Source organism: Tympanuchus pallidicinctus, unplaced genomic scaffold (genome assembly GCF_026119805.1).
Source record: "Tympanuchus pallidicinctus isolate F22 unplaced genomic scaffold, pur_lepc_1.0 scaffold3, whole genome shotgun sequence".
NCBI classification, from domain to species: Eukaryota; Metazoa; Chordata; class Aves; order Galliformes; family Phasianidae; genus Tympanuchus; species Tympanuchus pallidicinctus.
The window spans coordinates 367,668-385,951 of NW_026294747.1; the positions used below are offsets into that span (position 1 = coordinate 367,668).

General features: G+C 37.8%; 1 protein-coding gene across 7 annotated transcripts in view; it reads right to left on the minus strand.

Moving 5' to 3' along the window:
• CCDC34 (coiled-coil domain containing 34) overlaps positions 1-18,284 on the minus strand; it is a 70,132-nt gene that overhangs the window by 32,488 nt on the left and 19,360 nt on the right. For 4 of the 7 annotated variants that reach the window (XR_008208884.1, XR_008208882.1, XR_008208881.1 and 1 more), the window contains exons 7-8: positions 18,023-18,083; positions 16,921-17,010 (exon numbers count right to left, since the gene is read on the minus strand). The exons of 1 other annotated variant lie outside the window; for it this stretch is intronic. Coding sequence is in view for 1 of the 6 variants with exons in the window: in XM_052692478.1 (XP_052548438.1) it covers positions 16,133-16,199; positions 16,921-17,010; positions 18,023-18,083 (218 nt within the window). In the remaining 5 variants the exon portion in view is untranslated. Of the gene's footprint in view, positions 1-4,182; positions 4,352-16,101; positions 16,200-16,920; positions 17,011-18,022; positions 18,084-18,284 lie in introns of those variants that run through there. 2 more of the 7 variants (XR_008208880.1, XM_052692478.1) reach the window with 2 other exon arrangements.

An 18,284-nucleotide genomic window follows, 5' to 3' on the forward strand; every position in this document is an offset into this window, starting at 1 on the left:
GAAACTGTTTCATGCATCACGTTGACCTTCCAGCTAGAAATCCAGACAAAACAGGTGATAACATAGTTAACCAAAATTGAATCTAATAAACGTAAAAATAGTTGTGCTCTCTTTGTGGACAAGATGTTATCTGGAAGGAAAAGCAGAGGGTGTTTGAAGACAGATACATTTCTCAAAAAGTCTCTCCTAAAATACCAGGTCATTTAGGAAGTTTCCTCTTTGAATGCCTTTCCTTCATGCCTTCTGTAACATGCCTTTCTCATTAACTTAAGTGGGAAAAGCAGGCACATTAAAATAGCTCCCCTAGGCTATAGTAGGGAATGTTTCTGGCACTTCCACCATTGTCTTAACTCCACCTACCACCAGAAAAACCATAGTGAGAGAACTGGAGTAAGGAGAGCATCTATGGCCTTGTGCCCATTAAAAGTGCCTTAATCAGAGTACGCAGGGATCTGCTGTCTGAGACTAACAGGCCCAGTACTGAAATATTACTATACAGAACCTAATTTCCAGAAGTGTTTCCAGCACAATTACCTGGAAGCAAGCAAGGCTAGGAAGAACATAGGGACACAAAGAAAATCCTGATCCTAAATCTCAAGGGAAAAAAGAGGAGGTAAAGTAAACACGATTTTTCGGTACTATAAAACACTTACTTGATTTGGTTCTCATAACTGTAATTAGTTAGCTGATGGGCATACAAATGTTGTTAAGCCAAGTAAAGCATGTAACTTTCTAAAGGATTTGCCAAAGTAATAATTAGATTTTTATGTAGCAAATGCTGTTACTACTCAGGGAGTGCCCTCTCTACTGTGGGTATAAAAAGATGCTAGAACATTATTATTAGAGCTGAGAAAAAGGCTTCTTAATACATGAACTTCTGAAAGCATTTGTTTCAAAGTTAGCAATGCCAACTCTGGGTGGCTACAAATACAGAACACAATCTAATTAGACCTAATCCTTAGATCTAGTAAAATTAGGCCCTAAAACCACAAACTTTACCTGAATAGTAAGGGAGATTAGGATTTGATCCCATGTCCCTGATGTTAATTTGTCACCCTAAATTGCCTGGTAGTAAACAATGGAAGGCCAATCCGGTGAGGTTGCTAGAAACTTAGGGAATATAATGCCTGGCAAAGATAAAGAAAGAATACTGTCTCCTGTTTACACTGGACATCAGCTTTATATGATTATCCGACCAGTCAGGATTAACTGGGCAATTATCCTGGCAAACAATGGGACATTGATGATAGTAAAACAAAAGCATCTCAGAGTACCTCCTTTGTTAGCATTGCTACCAGCTGGAGCCCCACTGAATTGTGTCGGTCCTGGCTGTCATCCCAGTGCTATCAGTCCCCAAACAAGGACTCCACAGTTACAGGGGAAGCAGCGAGGGAAACAGTTTCTCTAACCTGTGAGCATTTAAGAATTCAAATATTTTTCCTCACTATAAAAGGAGCTGAAAATTTGGAAGGGAAGATGTCCACAGACAAATCACATGCAGAAGAACAGATAGGCGTGAGAGAACAGTTTTGCTTTCCACCCTTTCGGAATATTTCCTTCAGATTTTCATCTCCTTTATCTGAGCAAAAGCTGCATTTCAACGCTGAATTTCTAAAAGAAAAAAACAGAGAGAAAGAGAGAGAAATAGCAGAATAGGAATATCAAAAAACTCAGCTAGATTGTTGAATCTTTCCTGGCAACAATTCCAGTTCAGCAAATGGATTCATCTCGTCAGAAGATTTCTGACTGGCAGTAGCCAGCGATACATAAAAAGATAAAAGAATGAAACAACAGCCTCATTCCCATGACAATTTCTAGCACAGAGCTCTGTTAAGGCCTGGCATGGCAGCTGCCATACTTACTCTGTGGTGCTGTTTCCTACCCAATACCATAGCAGGCCTAACCAAATCCCAATAATTCAGAAGCTTAGACCTAATTCATCATCTGGCCAATTATATTTAGCCATAATGTTTTCATTCAGTTTCAACCCACTTCACTTCCCTTAAACTTCAGTTTAAGGAAATTAGTTGCATATACAGATATTTTTCCAGAAATTGAAGGCTGTGGTATTTCTTTTCTCCTGCTTTTTTGTGTCCAATATTTGGTGGAGATTTACTGAAGTAAAAAAGAACCACAAGGAAAGAGGAAAAATTACTTGAAAGTCATGCAAGTTAGCAAAAAACATGGGAGAAAGCATGAGAGAGGGTCTTAGCACTTCATATTGCTAAGCAGGAAAGAAGTTGGGCATAGATACTTTTTAATGAATGCGATGCTGCATTTACATTCTTGTTCTCTCTGGAGATTTACATGTATTTTTATGTTTTGACTGATAATAAATAGTAGATTTCCTGCCATTAACTGCAATGCTCCCTTTTCCCCTCCCAGGTTAATGGGCTCCATCCAACAGATCGAGCCCTTTGCACACAATAGCTCCCTTACTGCTGAGGCCCTGCAGAGGCCTGCTGAAAGCACACAAAAATATTTCTGCTGTCTTCCTGAACTTCTTAAACTCTAGGTGACACCGAGTAAAGTACACTTTAATGGGGCCTCAGTCAAGTAAGCCAACCTTGTTGAACTAAGCAACGCTAGGTAGAAATAGAAAATAACTTTAAAAGACATTCTTGTTTCTTTCTGGAGGCTTGGTTCTTACTTTCCTTTGCAAGGAAATACTTATGTTCCCAGTTTGAATCCTCACATTACTGTAGAGTCAGCCAGCATTATTCAGATAAAGCAGCTACAGTTCATTATGCAGTGCTGCATTTGGTTTATGGCAGTACTTCTCCACTGCCACAGCAGTTGTCTGCTGGACTATGATTGTGATTTTCACTGAGTAATTTCCTCTGGTAGTCACCCAAGTCCAGTTAGCTAGAAGCAAGAGATGATCTAGGTCTCTTGTCACACTCCTTGAACATATATAATAAACACTGTCTTGAGACAACATTCCTCATTCAAACTGTACTTTGTATTGCTCAACAGCATGCTTTACAACATTAAAGAAAATCAGCAAAAGATTAAGAGAAACTTGTGCACATTAGAAATTCATCTTCACTCAGAAATTGGTTTAAAATCAAGCAAAGTATTCCAAATCACAAGGATTAGCATGTACAGGGGTTAGACACTATCCTTCAAACATTTTACGCTTTTATACTGTGATAGTACTGCGATAGTAGCATATGTTGCTTATATTGATTTGACAATCTGTGTGCAGTGAACAAGTGAGGATCTATGCAACTTACAAACATTCAGGGTCCATGGACTCCCCAGTGATACAAGTAAAAGAGTAAACATTGGGTGGCAGGGCTACTTAATGTTGGAGGTAGCAGGGCTGAGGAGTATACAAGGAATGAGCAGGCACGTAAGATGCATGGGCAGCTGGAAAATGTATGGGATTGTAAAAAGCAAAAGCGTTGATTTTAACAGGATCCTTCATCCAAAGTACAGTGAACCTCTCAACTTCACGCAGGTGTTACAGACCATATCTTCTATCAGTGACATTTGTGATCTTTCCACAGCAAGCAGAAGCAGTAACCTTAACCATCTCTTTCTCGTACACAGCTAGACTAATATACACGTTCCTTAACACTGATAGGAAACACTTCACAATTGTTTTTACTTTCAGTAGAAACTGAGAATAAATCACTCTATTCCACAAGAACATGAAATTTTCTATCTTTAATCTCAGTGTGATATTGCAATGAGAGAAGCCAGGAGTGTTTTAGTGGACATTATTTTATCCTTGCTGCGCTTTTGTCTGGAACAGAAGTTATGTTTAACTGTGTGGTCATGCAAGCGCTGGGAAAAAAGATGGAAGACATAAGATGTCTTCAAAAAGATGCCGCGCTACTAGTATTGTACATCTCAGTCTTCATACACTCAAATTGCTATGAATATGATAAACCTACATTATCAAAATCGTGCAGTGTTGAAACAGTTTTGATTTGGATTAGAATAAGAGTCATAAAAGACCTGAAATTTGAAACAAACCCAAACCCCAAGCCTTGATACTGTCACACGTGTTTAAAGAAATTTGACTATACCAAAACCTATCAAAATTAGCTAATGAGCCATAAATCAGCATGAGCTATAAACACTCTTTCAGGTGTAGAAAATAGTGGGAGATGTAGATTCTTCTTACCAGCTTAATCTGTACTTTCTATTTAGGTTTCCTTGTCTTTCACTGACCTCTGGGCACAGTCCTGGTAGGGCTCCAGCATCAAATTTCTGTGACAGCAGACTGTTTGCAGAGTCCAAAAAGATTAACTAAACTCTATCTTCCAGGATTCCACCTCCACCAGTTTCTTACACAGTTGTGCATTCTCTGGATTTACATGCATCTAAAACTTCTTTATGACTGAAAAGACACAAATACACATTCCTTCATGCCTACTAGTATTTATACACAAGCAGCCAGTCTCTACCACTGCACAGCTACAGAAAATGCACCTCTTTCATGCTGGCATTAATGTATTTCATTCAATATTCAAAAGCAGTCTTAGGAAGGAGAGTAACGTTTTCTTTAGTATTAAGCAGTTCCCAGTTTTGAAAATCTTACCACATGAATTAGATGGCAAGTCTATAAACCCTGAGGCAACATAGGATACACAAACTCCTTTTAATACAAGAATTTGATCATTTAAACAGCCACATGCATTTTGAAATATAGTCCTTGGAATTTTCACTTTACCCCCAGGCATTCTTTAAACAAAGGCTGCCTACATTTGCTGCACAGGTCTTCACACAGAGGTTAAAAACAACATCTTACAGTAAAAACCACAGCGACAAGAAAAACGCCAGTTTAAATGATGAGCCACAGCTGGGGATCAAGGGGTCAGCATTTTAACCTGAAGGAAATCCCTCTTCCACTCTTCTTATTATTTATTGAGCTCATTACTGAACTATACTGCCACGAAGAGCACCGTTTCTCCACTTTCGCATGTTTACCTCTGTATTTAGAGCAACTGAACAAAAAATGGCACAAGTAGGAAAGCAATCCACAGCTACTACAATACCAACTGCCTCTATTTTCCTTTTGCCTCTCCTTACCCCACAACCCACAACAAATTTTGCTTTCTCCATAACTTCAGTTCACTATATTTAGGTTAAACAGTCGCAGCCCTTAAGCTGAGATGCTTATCTCCTTTCAACTGCTAGCATCTAAAAGTGATCACAGTCCTCAGGCCTTTGTGAACTTTGCAACTTGCTGGATTTTTCTTCCTATGTGTCTATTCTAAAAAAACCAAACCCATGGAAAAACTAACTGAAACCAAATGCCAAGTGATCAGGGCCAACCATAACACGAGAGCCCTAAAATAACAGGAGAGACACTGCGGTAATGCCTGACCTTCTGAACTGTACATACGGGTTGAAGCAAAACAGCCCAAATTCATGTCTTAAATGGTGCTTACTAATAGTTTATTTGTAATGCAGAAGAACACAGTTTATAGAGCCATGATTTTAAAGCTTCAACGACTTGCTTTGCATGCCAGAAATGACTTCACTCTTGGAATAAGCTTAAACAAGGTCACAGTTGAACTTTACTAGCTTGTATGGTCAAAAAACATTGAAGGAGGCAGTTTCAATGGCTGTAGACACTACCTCTGTCTTCTACCATGCTCCCACCTCAAAAAAAAGGCAGGTAGTCTAGCAGATTTTCTGCTCCAAATACAGGGTTATTTGGCTGGCTCAAATCTAGCAATTCTACAATTTCAAATCAAAGTTTACAGACAACACAACTTCAACAAATTTTTTACAGGGAAGTTGCCAGCCTGTTTCGATGTGCACCCAGCCCTTAATCAAGTGATACATCCATCAATTACACTTGGATTAGATCCATAGAAACGTGTGTGATCCTTATAATCTACCCATAATCTATAATGTTACTGAGGACAGAAAAAAAACCACAGCCCTTTGTATACATCTGAAGTGTTCAGATCATAATGCCATCAGGAGGCTTAGTGATGAGAAACAGTTATCTTTGTGAAGATAAAGAAACGGCGATGCCTCAATGAACAGTAACTTCAAACAAGAAAACTACTGCAGTGTTAATTCTACAGCGTCTATGCCACACATGTACAATGAAACCTGATTTAATCAGAAGCCCTGCTGCTGCTGGCAGAAATATAGACAACACTTCCTTTTTGTGCATATTTTTACTTCATTTAAAAAGTTTCATATGAATAACAAGAAAAATACAGTTTTATCTTCCCTTCCACCTTGGTCTTGAGTACATGCATATCTGTATATGCATGCATATAGCCCTCTCACAGCAGAAGCTACCAAAGACCCTGGAAGAGATGGGCATGTAAATAGGTAAAAGAGCCGAAAACCATGCAATTTGCTATATTCTAATTGATATATTAACTGAAATAAACAGTTTTGACAGTCAAGAAAGTGTTGAAAGAGATGTGACAGCCAGACTATAGAGGGGAATAAAAAAAAAAAATCAGTAAAATGTTTCTTAATGTATGAAGAACTCAATAATAAAAATGGAATCATTCATCATACACAAACAGATAGGGCAGTGCAGCCAAAGGATGAGCTGTTACGAACAGCTCATTTTGGCATAGGATCATACTTTACTATTTCCTCCAGCCCGTAGGTGAAGTCCTGCTAGAAATACTGCTGGGCAGAAACCAAACTTTCATCTGACCAGAATCACTGAACACAAACACTGAGACCTTTCCAACAGAACTCTTAGAGAGGAAGTAAAAATGCGAGGGCTGCTTCAAAACTAATGTCTCCTATTTTATTCCAATGGCTCCACGCATCAGAGGTGAAATGTTGGTGATATGGCAGTAGAAGTTGAACCTTCCTACCAATACTCCATTACATTTTGTTGTCATGTGACAGGTGGCAGCAGAGGGGCAGTCTGACAAAATGGCATTGGACATGGAAGTACATACGAAGCAAAGGTGTGCATCCTCCACGCAGAAAAACTGCAGCCACTGACAGTCACCAGTGCTTGCTGAATGTTTCTGGAGACAAGAGAGTGGATGTGAGCACAGTTTGGGGGTTTTGGTATCAAAAGTGAAGAACATTCGTTTCTTTTTTTTTTCAGCTGGTTACAGCTGCAATAGAAGAATACCCAGAACTAATCAGGGCTTTGACAAGGATGCCTATGACTTACAGTAAGCTGGCAAGGACATGGAGTACCAACATACTGCTCCACCATACCATGTCTTTGTACTTGATCTTCTGCTGACAGCACTCATAACGTTTTCAGGATAGCACCACAAGATGCAGACATGACTTTGCAGGGGAAATAATAATTGCAGGCTGCAATGCCTTCCTTCTGAAATTCATGATGATTAAAAGTCCAATTATTTCATATGATCAAAACAGAAATCCTTCAGCCCTGACATCTGCCCAGTCCTACGATATGAAGGATGATCTTGATCTTTACAAAAACATCCTTGCGACATCTGCCTCCTCTCCCACCCCTTCAAACTACCAAGCTATTCTCAAACACTTGTACAAACAGGAAAAGGAAACTGAACTGACACTAACATTCTAAGCTTCAAAAATTACTGAGCTCCCTCGTGCTGCATCATTTGCTCCCTTTTGAATCTTAATGAGGTACAATACGCGGCGGCACAAAAGCTGTACTCAATTCTCAACAATTTTAATTCTTAACATTGAGGGTTAATTTACAGCTTCCTCCAAAGCAGCACAAGCAAACAAAGAGGTCTTACTCCAGAACTTTGAATTGTTATCTACACAGGATTTCAAAAGTTTTGGTTTCTGATTCCAGAAAGTCATCTTAGCTCTTCTTTATACTGTCCTCTCCTTCTAAAAATAATCTTAAATTCCTGACTGATAAATCCCTTTCTTAAGTCAAGAAAGCAGGATGATTTTGCAACTTTTCCTCTATTTATCTGGTATTTTCATAAGTGCTGGAGAGCAACAAATAGCAGTGATGCTTCCTAATGATTTTGCCTACGTCGGTTTCTTGTGAACTAAAAATTCACAATAATGCAGACCCATTAAACAAAACATATTCCTAGCATGGTGTGAAAATCAAGCATCTGACAATCTAAGTAACAACACTTTGCCTGTTTTTGTTAAATTAAAACACTCAGACTGCAATTTATGTATTAATGAAAGGAAGCTCGTGCAATGTTGATGAATTTTATCCTTAGTCCAGTTTAGAAAAACTTTTGGAAAGCACCTACATCAACACAAAACTTCAAATGCAATGCCTGTAAGCAGCAAACTACCTTCCTGAATGAATGAAAAGAAAATCCATGACTGTACATTTTTAAGACTGTGACAAACAAACTAGCTTGTGTCTCATAACTGACTGCATTATTTGCCATGGCCCTCCCTTTATGCTGGTCCGGAAGTTAGGACTTTGTATTCCTTTGCCTTTCTATAAGCTGCATGTGATACCAAGACTTACTTGGAGAAGTAAGAGAGAAAGAAAATGATTATGGAGTTAAGCAGCCAGCTACACCAAGGAATGCCTGCAAGGCATGCACCGTGCTGCGTCCTCAAGATGAAATATTTGTTTTTCAAAGCAATTGAAGAGAAGGAACTTCCAACAACAAAAAAGGATCTAGAGATTCATTAGGACTTACAGTTCAACTAGATGAAAGAAAAATCCCACTCACTTCTATCAACACTTCCATCTGAACAGAATATACTGAAAATGGTTTTAGAGTCAAACCCCTTGGCTTTTGCCTACTGCACTCATCAACTGATATTTTCTTGGAATTATTAGGTTGCAAACTTTTAAAAATTATTATTTATCTAAATCAAGCTGAACATTTCCATATTCCGAAAAACAAAAGTTCATGGGAGCAGCAATATTGATTCTCATCTGAGTTAATAACTGACAACTACTGCAAACCTTCCATGAAGATGAGCTTGCTTAGGATAAACAGAACTGTTGTCAGATTCAAAAAGTAACCTTTCCATTAAAAGAGGGCGTATGTGCTGGTCATAACCTATGGGTGAGCTGATCCAGAGGCATTTGTTTTCATGGTGTGATGGTTGTAAGACCAGCCAGAACGTCACATCACTGTCAACACTGCTGAAACGCGCCACAGCACTGCGCTCACATCCGCTGTTTTCTCTCTGGAAACATTCAGCAAGCTTCAATCAACGCTGGGTGCAATGTTTACTGCGTGGAGGAATTCAGTGACACACCTTTGCTCCACACACTTTCCCATGTCAGACACCATTCTGTGTGAGTGCTTTTTGTGATGTTTTGAGGGCGTCTATGAGAGCTTCTTCTTCCCAACTGATTATGATTTTATTGTGGCTAGATGGCTAAATAGCAAATTACTTTTCACATACTCAAAATCCGGCCACAAGCTACTACACCAACGTTTCACAGAAATTTCCAATCATTTCACTTGCAGCAGCATGCTTGGAATTTTAAGGATTTTATTTCAACTCATACAAAGTTTTCTCTCAGTTGCTGGAAAGCACTAGAAAGTGGGTATCTGAGCTACCTAGAAGGATCTGTGAGTGACATTCATTGTGACAGACCAGACTCAACTGAGGTTAGCAAATAAAATTCATTAAAAACAAGGCCAACAGGATAAAGCCCCTTATTAAAAATTGTAATGTGTGAAAAAACGTATCATGACTAAAGCATACACAGAGTACCTACGCATATCATCATCTCACCATTTTAACAACTTACAAGCTTCATTAAGTCTTCTATATGTTTCCTCACAAAAATCTTCCAGATTCATCTTGCAACTTGCAGGGTGTTCACTTTTGCAAAGTAAATAAAAATAGAAGCTTTTTTTTTTTTTTTGCTTTCCCTACTTGGAGTGATTTTCTTGCAACCTGAGATGCTGCTACACATCAGATGCAGAACCCATACTATACATTTATCCATGATTCATTTGTGCCCTGCTCCGAGTGATGCTGGACTGAGCATCTGACTGTCCCACCAGAAACCTGCACAAGCATATATACAAAATACACGTTTTATATTTTTAAAGCCTGTATCTTGCCTTTCGCCATATTACAGAGCAAATTAAGCTTCTGATCGGACACAGTATATTTAAAACCCAATACACAGGTGCAACTTAAATGTGAGGCTCTGCACTGAAAAACTGCTGTGCTGTTTTTGCTTGTTTAGGAATAACTGGAACCCAAGCAAAGAGTAATTTTATCTAGATTGACCAGTATGGTTCTGCACCCAAGAGTGCAAAGAGAATGAGCTGATCATCAGGAAATCAATGGAGGATTAACTTGCAATTCACAACACTGCTTCTTCTGTTTTAATAGTATTTGGAGGGGGTTGGGTTTTTTTTTTTTTTTTCTTTTTTTTTTTTTTTTTTTTTAATTATCATTCAACCCAAGATTGTAATGAAAAAATACCAAGTATAAGTCTCAAAAAAAGAGCTGTGACAGTAGCAACAATGGCAGATAGTTCATTTTGAGACAGCTAATGCTGCAGAAGTTGTGTACAAAAATGGCTGAAGGTAAACCTGACCAAGCAGCAGAGACCTACACTGCAGATATCATCATCAGAGACAGTATTCATGTGAAAGAAGCATGAACTTTTAGAGTGCAATTTGTTTTCCTAGGACACACGTAACTGCATCCTGAGCATACAGTATCTATTCACTGATACAAAAGAACAGTCAGAGAAGTTTACATTGTAGGTTTCTCAAGTTAGGGGAGATGAAACCTAATCCATTCGATTTTTGGTTTTCCTTTCCCTCAATATTCAAAGTAAACTTGAGGAAAGGTAAACCCAATTTAAAGTGATCAGGAGTTCGTCAAAATTCGCTTTCCTTCAGGCATACCAAAAGTTGCTCAGCTAAGGAAAAAAATAGCACTTAAGATGTGTACTTGAAAGTGTACTTGCAGTGTACTTGAAAGCACACTGCAATGCAACCAATTCTTCACGTTGCAAATAATGTTTTGTTTAAAATAAAAGACATAGACTCACTACCTTCTCCAGCAACGGGAAAAACTTGTCCTTCCAAAAAGCTGGATTCCAAATTACACCTCAGGCTGCAGGGAGTCAAGGTTTCGTGTTTGTTTATTTTTGGTGTTTTTTTTCTAAAAAACTATACAAGAGAAATGGACTGGACTTCACACGCAGAAAAACTGCCAGGTTTTCTAATTGATAAGAGAGAAGAAAAAGTGTATAAGCAATCTGTGTTCCAAAGATGTAAGTGCTAATTAAGAGCACGGTATCAGATTTATAATCAGTTAGAATTTCCTCTATTGCCAAACATTTTTATTTGATTTTCTGGCAGGCATTTTTTGGCTTTTTAATTCCAGACATTCTTTGATTTTTGTTTATATCCTACAGAAAGCTTTTAGTTTTTTAGCTTTTGAAAAAAAAAAAATGCATAGTGCCAAAGTACATTTAGCTGCTTACCAGAGCACGACTTTTAAACTCATCATCAAAAACAATACTGTGGCAGTGAAGATGGAAACAAAACTAAACGTGGCGGAAAACATACAGTGATCAGGCTTCTAGACAGCATTTAATTGTATCTGCTTGAGACGGTGTCTCTTATAGCAGCAGATCATCAGTGCAATTAAAAGCAGTCCTGTATATGCTAGCCATTACAAAAAAAAAACAAACTAAAAGACAATTCAAATTCTCTCTTCTCATTCAGCTATTCTGTGTAACTGGGCCTACTACACCCATTTCATGTGTGTTTTTTCATGGCAACCAAAGTGCTAATTTACGAATGCTGCTAGCTTTCAGATGTTCTAACATTGGCAGGAAGAAATTACTTTGCTTCTCTTAGATCTAACACAGAGTTGGAGGCAGAGCTAGATGTATAACTCAGCAGGTTTAAATAAAATTCTTTGATTTCATCTTGACAGTGTTCTTACCCACTACGCTGTCTCAGTGTTAATTAAAGAGTTTACTTTGGAACTCCACAAACTTACTGAGCTAGACAAGAATTATGTTTTGAGATCGTGATTAAAAAGCATATGATTATTCATTTTACTTCCTCTTTAAGAAGTCGAAGTGACACTAAAACTTAGCCAGATGTTTTTCATATATATAAGAATACACATGATATATAAGACTCCAAAGAATTGAACTTGAAATCCTTATGCAAATAAAAATAGTTTCATATGTGTTTCTACCCTTTAAAAAGTCCCAAGATAAAAAAGAACAGAAGTATTTCACAGCGTTATAAGGAAGAGGAAAACAAACCAAGCCCTGGATACATTTTGTAGATTTTATCATTAACTTGTGAAGCACGTCTTTTGTTTGCCAGTGATTTTGTCTAGAAAGTTTAGATTACAAGCTCTTATAATAGAGAAGCTAGACATAATTTAACACTGAATGTGTGCACAATTAAAAGGAAGAAGTAGCACACTATTGCAATACTCATATCACAATTAAAGCAAAAATGCTAATAGCTCTTCCCAGCTAGCCTGTGCATTCATCACACAGGGAAATAACATTTGCAGTGCACAAACAGGACTGGACATCCATGCAGTCCTACTCTGCCAAGCACCTGTGCGCAGCCAAATCTCAACTGCAGCTAAGGAACAGGGTGATAAGAATAATTAGCTTTCTGGCATCAATAAAGGAGCTGTATTTTCCTAACCCAAACATCTCCCCAAGGCATCATTCAAATCATCATTCAAATTGTATTCACACTAAGACCAGGATAAAAAGTGCAAAATACTGCTCACTCATCACCAAAATTTTGACATAAAACAGTTTGTATTGTTTGCTATAAATAGAACATAGGATGATTAAAAGACAGATTTTCCCCTAACCTCCTGACAAAACCAAACCACATTATTTCTAATAGGCAACAATTACTAAGAGTATCGGTGATTTTCATTAATTTCTCCCTTGTACATTCAGGTGAGTGGCCCAGTGACCAAATGAGAATATATTACCTGGAGATGTTCAATCCTTTCTGCTGGAAATATTTCAGTAAGCATAGACAAGTAAAAGTTCATGGATCAGAGACTGAAATTCACACATCCTATCTTCCAAGCCAGCAGCTTTAGAATCTTTATTACTATTTGTAAGTTATTTTCATTTAAAAAAAATAGCAATAGCTATTTTCAGTAGCAATAGCTGAAGGAGGTCAAATGCTGTGAATTTATTAGTAAGGACAATAAACAAATGACAGAACACCATTCAAATGTATAACTAGCCATAAAATAGATAAATATTTTATCCGAGTGTATCAAACATTGGAACAGTTACACAGGATATACTTCAAAAATATCACAGGTTTATGTTTAAATTTGGAGGTGTGATTCTGCTCTTCAATAGTATTAAAAGCCCTAATGTTGAAGCATGATTCTATTTAAACATTTTAATCCTGAAATCTTATACCTTTGAAGCAGTCTCAGAAAAACCCTAACAGTTTTATGCACGAGCAGCACACCCAGACCACCTGAAATAACAAGAAAAAATAGGAAGGTGTTTGCTTTTTTTTCCCCCAAAAGGTTTGTGTTGGAATCCCATGAAACTTGACCAGCACACCCACTGCATTCAGGAGATTACATATAATCTTAGCAATTATCAAAGTCAATCATCTTAACCACAACAGTGAAGCAAAAATAGATCCACAGTCAGTGTTTAAGAATGGACTACGATTCCCATATCTTCTGTTTCACTAGCAGATTAAACTAGCATCAGAGTTACTTCCCTTGCTGAATTTGTTGGGACTGTATTACTCACTTTCCCTATACAGATTATTTCAGTACCATTAAACCATTACAACTCAGTCATTTTCCAGCCTAATGGGAACAAGAAATAGTGCTAAATTCTGAAAAGCAAGGTGAGGTTGAGATTCACACAAGAAAAATAGGAATTTTCACATTGTTAATGCCAGCTAGGATAGCCTGAAACATCATGGGCAAGTGCTAGCTAAATGCTAGCAAATCAGTGCAGCAGCTTTGGCCCTTAATTTAATGCACATCAGACTGCCTAGATTCTAGTGACGATGGTCATTAAAGCTGTTGCCATCCAGACTTGGGATCATTTTGATATAACCCTGACAAACCATGGGTAGGGTGGCACAGAAAGAAAGACGGACAAGCATGACAATTTGTTTGCTCCAATCAGACAACAAGTACACATTTATGCCATATGAAACAAGTAGTGCAGCATGGTTACCATACTCTGCCCTTTCACAACTGAAGCCTCACTTGGATTTTTGTTTCCTGGAAGTTACACCTAGTACAGAAGGCTTTTGTAAACCTCACCCATCCTTCTACATTTATCATGGCCTAAATCAATATGCTGTGAGCTGACGTCCTTACTGAGAGCAAAATCATTTCTGAACAGTGGAAATAAAAGGCAATAGCACATGAATTTCCTAGGATCTGTCCTACATAATTCAACCAGAATTTTCCCAGTGAAGGCTGAAGTGTGGATTTCTCATATTGGCATCTTTGGAGGTCTCTTTGAACAATAGCATAACAGCCATCTGCTTTTATTTAAGGTACTTCGCTACATAGCTTTCAGTAATTCATATAACAGTGGATGCACGTGTGTCAAGTAAAGGGAAAACTGAAGAGGTTTGTTTTCATCCCGACCATCTTCTTAACTAAAACAGCTTATGGATTTCATGCCTGCACATTCATATGTGTGCAGCACTATAAAACAAAGTTATAGGCTTATATAGATGTGAAAAGAAAGTCAACTCTGCTCAGTGAAATGTCCTCCTGCCAACCTGCATTCATAGCCCACAGGTTAAGCTCAAGTCTTGCAATGCAGTCCAACATCAAGTGCCTTCTCAAATTCTGAAAATGACAGATCCATAGACCTACAGAAAGGTTGCCACACCAAATTCTCCTTCCTGTTTTCTTTTAAGGGAGTACTGAGGGTTGAGTGCCACTGCTGAGGTACAACAATGTATAGAGAACATCCTGCCCCAGCAACGGTAAAAACATATAAAGAGGAGTGGAGCTCCAGCTACAGAGAAGAAAATTGAGCCTATTTTAACTTTTCACACTGCTGCATTACTTATGATAAACTTGCTGCCTTAATGCCAAAACTCATAACCCTACGCTATTTAAACGAATTACCCGTGGAAGTCAAAGACCCATTTTCCACTGAATCCATACACAAAAGCACCCACTAAAACATTTTTCTGGCTGGGTTAATGACTTATCACATTTGGTGCTAGTAACATTAAAATCAATGCAGCTCTGACTTCAGCACAATAAATCTGTGTAACAATATTATTAACCATCAAACCCATCACTGAATTTAATCACTGCAAAAGTCAGTAGATTTTGCCATGAAGAGCTACAAGTATCTCAATTTTTTTAATCACCAGCTGGCCAATTTTCCATAAGTGAGGATTTTACTCTGAATTAAATATTTGCAGCCTCTGCTTGATTCACTAAGTTCACAGAATCACAGAAACACCAAGCTTGGGAAAGACCTACAAGATCATCCAGTCCAACCATCCACCCATCACCAACAGTTCTCACTAAACCACCTCCCCCTCAACACAACGTCCAAAAGTTAGACCAAGCAAACAATTAAGTTTTTGGATACTACAAAAAAAAAAAGCTCTTGTAATTTTGCAATATTTTATGCCCATAACTAGCTTTAGAAATTGCTATAACTCATTGTAAATCAAGGGCATAACCTTACATATGAAACAGAATGCACGACAGCTTCAGCCCTGCTTTATCAATGATCTCTTAAGCACCTTTCAAGTTAATCAAGTGTTTATAAGCTTTACTAGATCAGGGTGCTCAGATTTCCTTTTCATTACTGAGTTTAAACAAAGTTCATTGTGTTGCCCAAGGGACAAGAGTCTGGAACACTCACCTTTTGACCACAACAACAAAGCACAGAAACTTCCATATTTCCTCACAGAAATCTTCCTGTGAAAAAGATAACAGGAGCACTGACTGCTCTTGCAACTGGATTCCAAAACAGCAAATTAAGAAATCAATCTTAGAATTAAACATGACACTTGCAAAGTCATTATTAGAATTTGAAGCATTATCTGGTTAATATCAAACTCCAGCTACCCACCAGAATTAGTAACAAGAATTCCAACAGCATGTTGGAACTTTTATTATGTCACATTAATGGGACTATTTTCTAAGAAGACAATGCTTTCTACAATAATAGTGATCTCTTACTAACCATATTTTTTTCCTCTGTCTTCCTTTGATCCACTTTACTGCCTGTAGACTTTCAGCCCTGAAACATCTCTGGGGATCCACTGTCAATTACTAGGAAGTCACGCTGTTTTATGGAGCACCTACACAGCAATTTTCAAAAAACAGACAAGTCTTGTAGGAGATACAATCCTCCACAGTAAGGCTGAATGTGCTATTCTATTTGTTACTAAGAGGCTGAGGTGAGAAACGATTGTGCATCCTAGGACACATAGATTTGGAAGTGGTCAATGAAGTCTTAGAAACAAAAGATCCACAAAAAACGAGTGAATGAAAATAAGGCAAGCTCGAGACTCCTGTTATTTCAGTGGCATGCACACCAACATAAAAGATCTGGGGCTGTTTCTAATGAGCAATTACAGATCCTGCAACTTTTACTGTGAAATTTCATAAGTTGAGAAATCTGGGAGAGAATTTAAGAGAATACAGAATGCTGCTTAAAGCTTCAAAGTGTTAAGATCTTATCTTTCTAATGCCTGAGAAAGGGATAAACTAATTACCTGCCACCACAGCACGAACTTACAGCCTTCTGTAGGATACAGTCTTAAATCAGGGTACAAGGCCAGGACATTTGGCTTTGTGGTTGATAAACTGCTGGAAAAAATCCAAACAATACTTCTCTTCCTTGCTCAGCAAAAACGTCATGTTGACTGAATCAAAGCCAATATGTACATTCATGAGCTATCTTGCCTTAGCCTTATTTGTAATCTAATTAGGACAGAATAGTATTTATGATGCTATGGATGAGGTACAGCAAGGGTCTCATTTTAAAGTTGGTATTTTGGGTGCTACAAGTCCACTTACAGATCTCTCTCCTGAATGAAACAGCATGTTTTATTTGAAGGCAGGACAAACCTTTCCAGAGAAAAATGGGCGGAGAAAAAATAATACCACCTAAGGATGAGAAAGAAAAAGAACAACAGCTTTAGATATTTATTAGTATTTTCTAAAATCTCTAAACTAGAATTCCAATAAGTATTCAGCTGAATTATTTTGACCGAGTCATCTGAAAGAAAACTACCAGGCTTCAGTTATTCCTAATATATCCATATTCCTGAACCAAATATGTGTTTAAGACTCTTCTACTTGGGTGAGGACATGAAATCCTGAAGGTCCACTCTCTTTAATTCAGTCTAGAAAGTTCTTTTAAGTAGCTATCCGTTACTATACAAGCCAAGAGAATGCTTGTCAACTATGTGTTACAGCAGAATAGTCAGAGATGCTGTCAAAATCTGTTAACAAAACCTGTTACAAATACTGCCAACGCCTATATTCATGACAGGCCACTTGACATCAAATAGATGCTATCGTTAGTTGTTACAACATTATTTCACTGGTACTGGTGACCATCTGCTATTTCAGAAAGATTGCCACAGAAGATATTAGCATGATAATGCAGAGCTTCTCTAAATCAGTGTCCTAAGAAATCTTCATCAATTAATCTAAAATTCATTATTTACGTCATGGTAAAATGCTATCTCTTCATCTGAGCACTGATAAACATCAGATAGCTTACAATATTGCCCAACTTCTTATTCACAAATCTCCACATGGGAAGGTCAGCTCAAAAGACTGACAACTAATACACTCATCCACTGGTTTCATAACCCACTCAGCATAGATGCTTATAGAGAAAGCTAGACAGAGTTCAACATCCTGATGATATTACAGAGATTTCTGCAAAGCCCCTATACTCCTGATTTACAGAATTATGACACTCCACATATTTTGTGGTGTCCAAATTTCTCTTTTTATAGTCAAGTTAAATAGATACACAGGAGTGCATGAACAATTAAGCTTAATTTTTTGCCTTAGAAAAAGCAACCTGCAGTTTTACGTACTTAAGAATATGACAGTCACCTACAAACAAGATTAAGGGAACACTGTAGTAGGTAATGGAAGTGACCTTCTGAGATCTTGCTGCCTTTCTTGATAGCTGCATGAGGAGTCTTTGTTTCGCTTAGAGACTAGAAAAAATAGGAAAATAACTTGGTAAATAAATACAGCATAAAAGGACTAATTTCTATTTATACATGTATTTTTAACTGTTTGCTCTATGACAAATACTAGACTGCAGAAACTCATGAACTCTTAGCAGACATTCAATAACTAATATAACGATCACCTATACTGTATATTATATATTCATGAATATTTTATTCAGACAT